This window comes from Armigeres subalbatus, chromosome 3 (genome assembly GCF_024139115.2).
Source record: "Armigeres subalbatus isolate Guangzhou_Male chromosome 3, GZ_Asu_2, whole genome shotgun sequence".
Classification (NCBI taxonomy): domain Eukaryota; kingdom Metazoa; phylum Arthropoda; class Insecta; order Diptera; family Culicidae; genus Armigeres; species Armigeres subalbatus.
In genome coordinates, this window is record NC_085141.1 from 189,436,841 (window position 1) to 189,446,668 (window position 9,828).

General features: G+C 44.4%; 1 protein-coding gene and 1 non-coding gene across 4 annotated transcripts in view; one reads left to right on the top strand and one right to left on the bottom strand.

The window, feature by feature from the left end:
- The window catches only part of LOC134228013 (uncharacterized), a 74,406-nt gene extending 72,807 nt beyond the window's left edge, over positions 1-1,599 (top strand). For all 3 annotated transcript variants that reach the window (XM_062709771.1, XM_062709770.1, XM_062709772.1), the window contains exons 5-6: positions 50-418; positions 480-1,599. In XM_062709771.1, the coding sequence (XP_062565755.1) occupies positions 50-418; positions 480-1,237 (1,127 nt within the window). In that variant the 3' untranslated portion in view covers positions 1,238-1,599. The remainder of the gene's footprint in view (positions 1-49; positions 419-479) is intronic.
- Positions 1,600-6,008: 4,409 nt separating this feature from the next.
- LOC134228279 (5.8S ribosomal RNA) lies at positions 6,009-6,160 on the bottom strand. The gene has a single exon (XR_009983927.1). It is a non-coding gene; the product is annotated as a 5.8S ribosomal RNA (ribosomal RNA).
- Between the last annotated feature and the right edge of the window lie 3,668 nt (positions 6,161-9,828).

Below are 9,828 nucleotides of genomic sequence, written 5' to 3' on the forward strand. Positions count from 1 at the left end.
AGAAACCATCCACTTACCAAACTAATTTTTAACACTTCCATTTTAACAGGAGTTCACTTCAGCACTCTGCAGCACCACAATCGGCAGCCCGATGATGTTGTGTTCCTACCGTATTCATCAGGCACCACCGGTTTGCCGAAGGGCGTTCAGCTGACCCATACCAACATCGTGTCCAACAGTGAAATGCTCAAAGTCCCAACTGGATTGTGTGCAGTTGTGGAACCTACAACAGACTCTTTCCAAGACGTTCTACCGTGTGTTCTACCTTTCTTCCACATCTATGGGCTAACGGTGACTATGACTTCCAAGCTGGAACAAGGATGCAAGCTCGTCACGCTTCCAGCATTCAAACCGGAAACGTTCATCAATTCCCTTACTGAGCATAAAGGATCGGTTCTTCACCTGGTGCCACCAATCAGTAAGAAATACTTTCCATCTAAATACACTAGACAATTAAAATTAATTTCAATGTATTACAGTCCTCTACTTGAGTGGGAACGACACGGTGAAACCCGAACATCTGCTATCAATACGCAATATCTTTTCGGGTGCCGCACCTATGGGAGCACCCGACGCAGAGCGAATGATGGCGAAAGCACCGCAAATCCAGTTCGCTCAAGGCTATGGACTAACGGAAACATCTCCGGTGGTCATGCTCGGTCCTATGGGTTCCAAAAACTATGCCTCCGTTGGGTCCCCTCCGGTAAGCACCCAGGCAAAAATCGTTGCCCTAAACGATCCGACCAACACTGCTCTGGGGCCGAACGAGAACGGAGAGCTGTTAGTTCGGGGGCCGCAAATCATGAAGGGTTACCACAACAATAAACAGGCTACGGACGAAATTCTCACCGAGGGTGGATGGCTACGCACCGGAGACATTGCCCATTACGACGAGAACTTCCAATTTTACATCACCGACAGACTGAAGGAATTGATCAAGGTCAAAGGATTCCAAGTTGCCCCTGCCGAGTTGGAGGAGCTGCTACGCGACCACCCTGCTGTAGCGGATGCCGCCGTCGTCGGTCAACCGCATCCGTTTTCCGGAGAAGTTCCTCGTGCATTTATCGTGAAGAAGAGCAATGCCAATATTTCCGAAGATGACCTGAAAAAGTACATCGCCGGAAAGGTGGCTGTCTACAAAAAACTCGATGGAGGGGTTACTTTCTTGGACGTCATTCCTAAAAACGCGTCCGGGAAAATTCTGCGGAGGCAGCTCAAACAGGAGTATTGCTCGTGAATATAGTTAGGCGTAGCAGTAGGGTAAAACTTTAGAATTAGTATTCAACGACCTTGGTACTTCATGCATATTGCCATTCCTTGTGCGACTACTGTCGAAATATTTATCATCTGTGTATCTATATCTCATAAATTTCATATGCTTATGGACAATCAATCTGATTAACTTGTACTCTGTTGTCCTAAGGTACGTAGTTAAGTAGCATTAAATGTGGTCGTAGTTTTATTTTTTGAAATATTTTATGGAAACTTATTCAGTCTACCGAATTTTGATATTATTGTAGCAGTGCAAGTACTGGTTTGTGAAACATTTTAATAGAAATCTGATTAAAATATCAATAAAGTGTAGCTAATTCAGACGAATATATCTTTTTATATTACTAGTATTGATGACCAACCTTATATTTATTGTAGACCCTATGCATTCGGTTCCAATGCAAATATCTATAAGTTATATTTGAAAAACAGCTAGGATGCCATCCACAAAGTACGTCACTCTTTTATGGGGGAGAGGGTTTTCCGAGCAGCGTGACGATTCAAATAAAAAAATAGAGGTTTCATACAAACTGTGTGACAAAGGAGGGAGGGGGCCATCCAGAAGCCACGAGGTCATATTTTTAAAGATTTTCAACCCCCCCCCCCCCATGTGGCTTATCGTGGTCATTTGGCAGACACCCTCCCCCCCCCCCTATGACCACTGGTCATTTGGCAGACACCCTCTCCCCCCCCTATGACCACGTGGTTTTTTTCAAGTACAAAAATTAAAAAAAACCTTTTGTAACTAAAACATATGGTTAATCCGATCAATTTTGTAGATGGACAATTTCAACTGATTCAAAATCAAACTACATCCAGCATGGAAATTATAAATTTTCAGGAAATTGAATATTTTGATGATGTTATCATGTTGTAATGTGTATCAGGTATTAGGATATCTAGAACTCGCACACCTTCAATGCATCAGGAGGATACAAAAGAATGTGGAAATTCGAGAAAAGTTTATAATGGTTTAGAAATTTTCCAAAATATCCCTATATTTTATTTTTTTAAAAATTTGTTTATTAGTTTTTTTCAAAAGCTATAAAGTTCATCACGGAATATCCCTATAGATTCCTTAGAGTATTTGGGATCTTCCATAGCTCTGGAAGTACTGAAAATTTATAAGATATTAACCTCATCGAAGCATCTGAACTGCAAATAAAACCTCCTACTGTTGTTTCTTTTGAGTAGCATTACTGTAGAAATGTTTTGCTAATATTGATTTATTCATGAAAATTTTGTATTTTTTCGTTGAACATTTTGATTTCTTTTTTTTGGAAAATTTTTATTTCATAATTGCAATTTTTGCTTTTACAAGCTAATTTATTATTGTTGTGTGTATTATTGTTCTTTCTTGGCAATTTCCTATTTTATTATGGAAAATTTTTATTTTTTCTGTACTAAAGAGATTTTCAATTCAGAGCTGGCTCATCTCTCAAAATTTCTAATTCTTCATTGAAATTTTATCTTGATATCGACTCGTGGAAGCCAATGATGCCGTACTAAAAAGATTTTCTCGGTCACTCTGATGGTTCTTTGGAATAATTTTCCAAGGAACTTCTATTCCACATCTCGAATATGCTTCAGTCAATGGTCCTTTCATAAGCGACTCATAGAGGAATGAATGTATTATAGACCAATTATTATTTTGGAGTTCGGATCATTCGGTTTATCCAATTAACCAACTTATGAATGATATATGATATAATATCCCAGTAGGGTTGATATGACTTCAATTATTATTTATACGAGCTACTACAGACTTTTTAGGTTATGCAAAACGTCCTGGAAGTCGTAATGTTTGAACAACTTGATCATTCAAGTCCATGAACCCAGTGCTTCTAAGGCCCTACAAAAACAGTTTGCGAACAAACCTCATAGTCATTGTGCAACTTGATGTTAACTCAAGATAATTTTGGGTACCTTGTCTCTTGGATCTCATGTTAATGGAAACTAGGATCATATGCTTATTTCATCGGATTGGGTATATACCGATGATGAGAACATTGCAAATGTCTTGATTGATCTGGTAGATTCGTGGGCTGAACTTGAGAGCATTTTGAAGTACCTTGAGTATCTCGTATTGCTGAATATTAATCACTGGCTTAACGTTGGATGAGCCATCTTATCTGACCACCCATCTGTTCAGAATGATTCAAACATTTAAACTTTATTTACATGCTCTTAGAATCGAAATCTTCGAAAGGTTTCGTATATCTGAGTTTTAATGGTCAGTCAAATTTGAGCTTCCATATTTTTTCTGTAAAGTTAATATCTAGATGAACAATTATGCTGAAGCATATGGTGGCCTAGCTCTCTTTTGTGATTTTATAGACAATCTAAAACGCTGGGCATATATGACCCATCCGTCCTGAAAGGGTTGAGATTTGTTTTGGAATTCAATTTCAATCGTTATTGTAACACAATTTTTTAACCTAGATTGTTTTAGGAATTGGAGGGTTTTTTTTTCTGGAACACTGCCGCTTTTTTCATATCGCAGGAATCTCCTTAGTTCTAAGACCCTTTTATGAATTTAAAAAGCATTTTATTTAGAATTTCATGTTGATTTTTTAAATGCAAGCTTCTCTATGTCATAACTTTTTTCATACGCACTACTAGAATTTTGTGTATTTATAACATTTAGGTGCATTTTTAATTTTTTTCGATCAATTATCCTAATTATTCAATATCATAAAAACTAGGCTTCTTAAGCCTAAATTATTGCCTACATTTATTGCTTGGATCAATTTTAAATTCCAAGATCTTCTTAATTTTCAAGAATAATTATTCTGGAGTTGCAAGGGAAACCCTTCGGAATATTGATAAGAAATTCTTCGGAGTCTCCCCGGAAAATCTTTAGAATTTCAACGACATTTTTTTCCGAAATTCTGTGGAAGAGTTCCGAAAAATGTTCGGTAGAAATTTTGAGGAACTAGAAGAATCCGTAGAAGGATCCGAAATGCATATTTACGATGAAAATTCCAATTCCAAATTCCAATAAACATCAAATTCCGAAGAATTTCCAGTATAAATTAGAAAAAAAAATCCGGCTTACTTTTTTACAGAATCTCTAAAGATTTTTTTCAAAATCCTGGGCAACTTTAATGAATCTTCAAAGGAAATTCTTCTAAATTTCCAATGGATTTTTTTTCGTTCATTAAAATATTTCCGATGGAAATTCCTAAGATTTTCCAGTAGAAAATCGAAAAAAGGTTGTACTTTTGAAACATTTCCAGTAGGAATTCCTTAAAAAATTAAATCAAAATTATAAAGATTTTCTGATGTGAAAATTCCTTGAACTTTCTAAATCGTTTCCTGTGCATCTTTGCATGGTAAAGATCTAAAGCAATGTTTAGCTGAACCTACAATTTTGAAATTATTTCTGGTTCAATTTCAAAAAACATGAACCTTGAGAATTCTAAAGATTTATTCTTTGAAAATCCAAAGAATTTTTTGAAGATAATCCATAGACTCTTCCGTGGAAATTCTAAATAATGCCTCGAATAAAAAAAATACTTGGAAAATTTAAAAAAAATGTGATAGAATTCACAAAGACGCTCAAAGTATTCCGAAAAATATTCATTTCAAAATTCCAAAATTTAAAAAAAAATCAACGGAAATATCAAAGTGTGGCTCTGGCTCCATATTCCAACTGGAAGTTGGTCTGCTTTTCCACTTAGTATATTCTATTTAATATCATTTCCTCAGTTATAAATTGAAAGCTTTTATATGTCAGCCATTGCACGATTATATATCTTTTGTAGCAAGTACGATGGATACACTATACCTAGGGTGTCGAGAATGTTTCCCACCCGAAAACATCCTAGACAGGAATGAGAGTCGAACTCGTTATCTCCAGATAGGCAATCCTCGCAAGGCTAACTGGAGATTGAACATTTTGAAGTGCAGTCTTTAAAACATTCGAAAAACTGGAAATTATTGAAGAATTTCTGGTGAAGATGCGGAAGAACTTGTCGAAGAAACTCATTAGAATGTTTTTCCACCGTATTTCGCACGGGACTGTTTTGAATTTTCAGAATTTTTGTTGTGGAAATTGAGACTGAATCGTCACCTGTTTTTTCGTTTATTTTTGTATGGATATAGGATCTTAGGCCAAGATGGTCAAATAATGCAGATATGCATCGGCGTTGCGACCGACGCTGCGTTATAGATTTTTCTCGATGCACACCTACGTCTTTTTTAACGCTGAGTTGAAAAGACGCTACGTGGGCATCGGCCCTCCTCTACCGTCGGTGCGCCGCTCTACGGGCCTATCACCCTCTCTGGGAGTAAAAGCCACATTCTAGTTGAACTTGAACCAGCGACCGGTTACGGCAGATAACGAACGCTCCAGTACACGGAACCGGGTGGACGCGCAACAGTGCGTCACCCCTGCGTGCTGAGCTCTTCCCGTTTCGCTCGGAGCTACTCAGGGAATCCTGGTTAGTTTCTTTTCCTCCCCTTATTAATATGCTTAAATTTAGGGGGTAGTCACACATTATTTGAGGCCTACATAGGAGGATCTACATCTGGGATGATGGAATACAACAACAACGACACACATGTGGTCGTATGATATGGGATGTATTCATCAACCGCGGCGGCCGGCGAACACTGGGCGCCGCGTCTGACTATCTTGAACGTTTTACTGTCCTACCAACCGGGGGTGGTGGCGGTTAGGAAAACGTCACTACGCGTACACGCGGGGCGTGCACAGTTGAATGGATAAATATAGGCACTCAAAAATGTGTACATCGTACTGTAGTACGGTGTGCAATATGCGTTCAACGTGTCGGTGTTCATGTGTCCTGCAGTTCACATTCTGACGCGCATTTAGCTGCGGTCTTCATCGATCCACGAGCCGAGTGATCCCCTGCCTAGGGTTTGTTTGTTCTCTTGTTTCTTTTGCAATAGTAGTAGTACACACACATACGCACACACACACACACGGACGGACGGTGTGTGGGAGGGGGCCGCTGCCGTTGCCGTTGACGATCCGGTTCCGTATGTCGCATGGACCGACATGGACGAGATGGACGCAGCGGCAGCAGCAGCAGCAGCAGCAACGGAAGGCTAGTACACACAGCATAGAACAGGGTAACGCACCAGGTTTTTGGTTGTTGTGTTTGTGTTGTTCCTCTCTGCGGTGGCCGGACGGAGCCCACTGGTGGTGGGGGCTCGCCGTGTACGCCACAGACAACAACACTACACTCGCTCGCTCGCTCGCTCCTCTCGTCATCATTGTTTGGCGGTGGGGGGTACCAGTAATGATCCTTCCGCAGGTTCACCTACGGAAACCTTGTTACGACTTTTACTACTGCCATCACTAGGAGTAGCACCCGTGTGGTAGCCATTTCTCAGGCTCCCTCTCCGGAATCGAACCCTGATTCCCCGTTACCCGTTGCAACCATGGTAGTCCTCTATACTACCATCAATAGTTGATAGGGCAGATATTTGAAAGATCCGTCGTCGGTGCGAGACCATACGATCAACAAAATTATCCAGATTTCAACTCCAGCGTCACGGAGGACGATTGGTTTGACTAATAATTGCACAGGTTCCGCGAGGTGTCCCTGCATTTGGCATGTATTAGCTCTAGATTTTCCTGCTACGGTCGCCAGCCTTCCCGCATAGCCGTGGTAGCCGTATGACATTCATGTACGCTCTCTCTCTCTCTCTCTCTCTCAGAGAGAGAGAGAGAGAGAGAGAGAGAGAGAGAGAGAGAGCCGCACAACACACGCCACACACCACACCAACCGCCACGGTTGATGGCCGTCCCGGCCGTCCGTGCTAGTGTGTGCCAGCTCGCCCTGTGCCTACCCCGCCACCATGCCCAAGACGAACGACGTGCCCCATTCGGAACGGAATTGCGGTCTGACGTGTGATACCACGGCCGGATCAAGTACCAGTGTTTCCTAGCTTTGGTGCTATGGCGGACACACTTTCCATCGACCGGCCGTGTTCTCCGCAGAGGGGTTTTCGGGTCCTTCAGATGTCACCCCCGGCCGGTGGCGCTCTGCGTTGCTCCGGTTTCGCGACTGCGACTACGCCAAAACTCTGTGTGCTGTACACTCTGCACTGCCTCTGACTGACTGACTGACTGACTGACTGACTGACTGACTGACTGACTGACTGACTGTCTGACTGACTGACTGACTGGACTGGACTGACTGACTGACTGGATGACTGACTGACTGACTGACTGGACTGACTGACTGACTGACTGGCTGGCTGACTGACTGACTGACTGACTGACTGACTGACTGAATGACTGACTGACTGACTGACTGGACTGACTGACTGACTGACTGGCTGGCTGACTGACTGGACTGACTGACTGACTGGACTGACTGACTGGACTGACTGACTGGACTGACTGGCTGGCTGACAGTTAATATTAGAGTCCTGGCATGGATTAGATTGGGCCGGAAAAACGCAGTTACGCGAAAAGGAGAAGTCCACACACCACGGTGCACGCGCACACACAAGTGCGCACACACCATGGGGGACTTCTCCTAGACGACCTAGTAGACCGTTAGACATCTTTGCCCTATCGTGACACTACCGCCAGTTCCGGAATGGATCCCATACACTTGCAGTTGGCTGACTGACTGACTGACTGACTGACTGGACTGACTGACTGGACTGACTGACTGGACTGACTGGCTGGCTGACAGTTAGTACTAGAGTCCTGGGCTGGACTGGACTGGCCGGGAAAACGCAGTTAGGCGAAAAGGAGAAGTCCGCACACCACGGTGCACGCGCACACACAAGTGCGCACACACCATGGGGGACTTCTCCTAGTCGACCTAGTAGACCGTTAGACATCTTTGCCCTATCGTGACACTACCGCCAGTTCCGGAATGGATCCCATACACTTGCAGTTGGCTGACTGACTGACTGACTGACTGACTGAATGACTGACTGACTGGACTGACTGACTGGACTGACTGGCTGGCTGACAGTTAGTACTAGAGTCCTGGGCTGGACTGGACTGGGCCGGGAAAACGCAGTTAGGCGAAAAGGAGAAGTCCACACACCACGGTGCACGCGCACTCACAAGTGCGCACACACCATGGGGGACTTCTCCTAGTCGACCGCCTACCTAGGTAGTAGTGTGGTAGCAGAAGTAACGTTTTACCGTTTACAACCACGTTACACAACCACACAACAACACAACACAACCTCCAAGCAAGGGTAGTCTTTTTTTTTTTTTTTTTTTTTTTTTTACAAGGGAGAATGCATTTACACACTAACCCAGTACACGTGCATTGTAGTTGCCAAACTACCACACGGAAGTGTACTGGAGTGTCGGACTCGACCATACCGGTAATACCGACTAAACTCCCTTGGGCTCCACCATCGTTTCCCCCAGGAACTACCTCGCAGTACTACTTCTGGGGGGACGGCAGTACTAAGCGTACTCGCTCATTATCGCTCACACAGGCACTCGTCCCACGCGAGACTGACTTGGGTGCTCGCACACCATTCACTCCATTTGAGTCTTACTTGGATGCTCTCCCGGGCGCTCCGCTGCCATGCCTCGAGGTGTCAATAGCGGTAACTGCCTGGGCCTACAGATATTACGCTACGACACTCCTGCCTCAGCACGAGCAGATCAATCACACCACTGCCGAAGCAGACCACGCGCTACCCTGCCGAAGCAGGGACACTCCCCATGCACCACATGTGCACAACTGTAGGTGTGTGGGTACAACCCACTGCTACCCTGCCGCCGAAGCAGCTTCTCCAAAGACCATTCGCTCCATGTGACCCTTTTTCGGGTGCTCACTCTAACACTCCACTGCCATGCCTCGAGGTGTCGAGAAGGTACCTCGACTCCTACCTCAGCATGTGCAGTCCATACTCAGACTTCTGCTGCGCTTCGAGGTGCCGATAGCGGTAACTGCCTGGGCCTACAGATATTACGCTACGACACTCCTGCCTCAGCACGAGCAGATCAATCACACCACTGCCGAAGCAGACCACGCGCTACCCTGCCGAAGCAGGGACACTCCCCATGCACCACATGTGCACAACTGTAGGTGTGTGGGTACAACCCACTGCTACCCTGCCGCCGAAGCAGCTTCTCCAAAGACCATTCGCTCCATGTGACCCTTATTCGGGTGCTCACTGTAACACTCCACTGCCATGCCTCGAGGTGTCGATAGCGGTATGTAGGGACGAATCAACGATACTACGCTACGACACTCCTACCTCAGCATGTGCAGTCCATACTCAGACTTCTGCTGCGCTTCGAGGTGACAATAGCGGCGGCGACACGCTATGACACTCCTGCCTCAGCACAACCAGATCACTCACTCCCCTGCCGAAGCAGCTCACGCGCTACCCTACCGAAGTCAGGTACACTCCACAACTCACTCTAACACTCCACTGCCATGCCTCGAGGTGTCGATAGCGGTATGTAGGGACCAATCAACGATACTACGCTACGACACTCTTACCTTAGCATGTGCAGTCCATACTCAGACTTATGCTGCGCTTCGAGGTGACAATAGCGGTGACGCGCCATGACACTCCTGCCTCAGCACA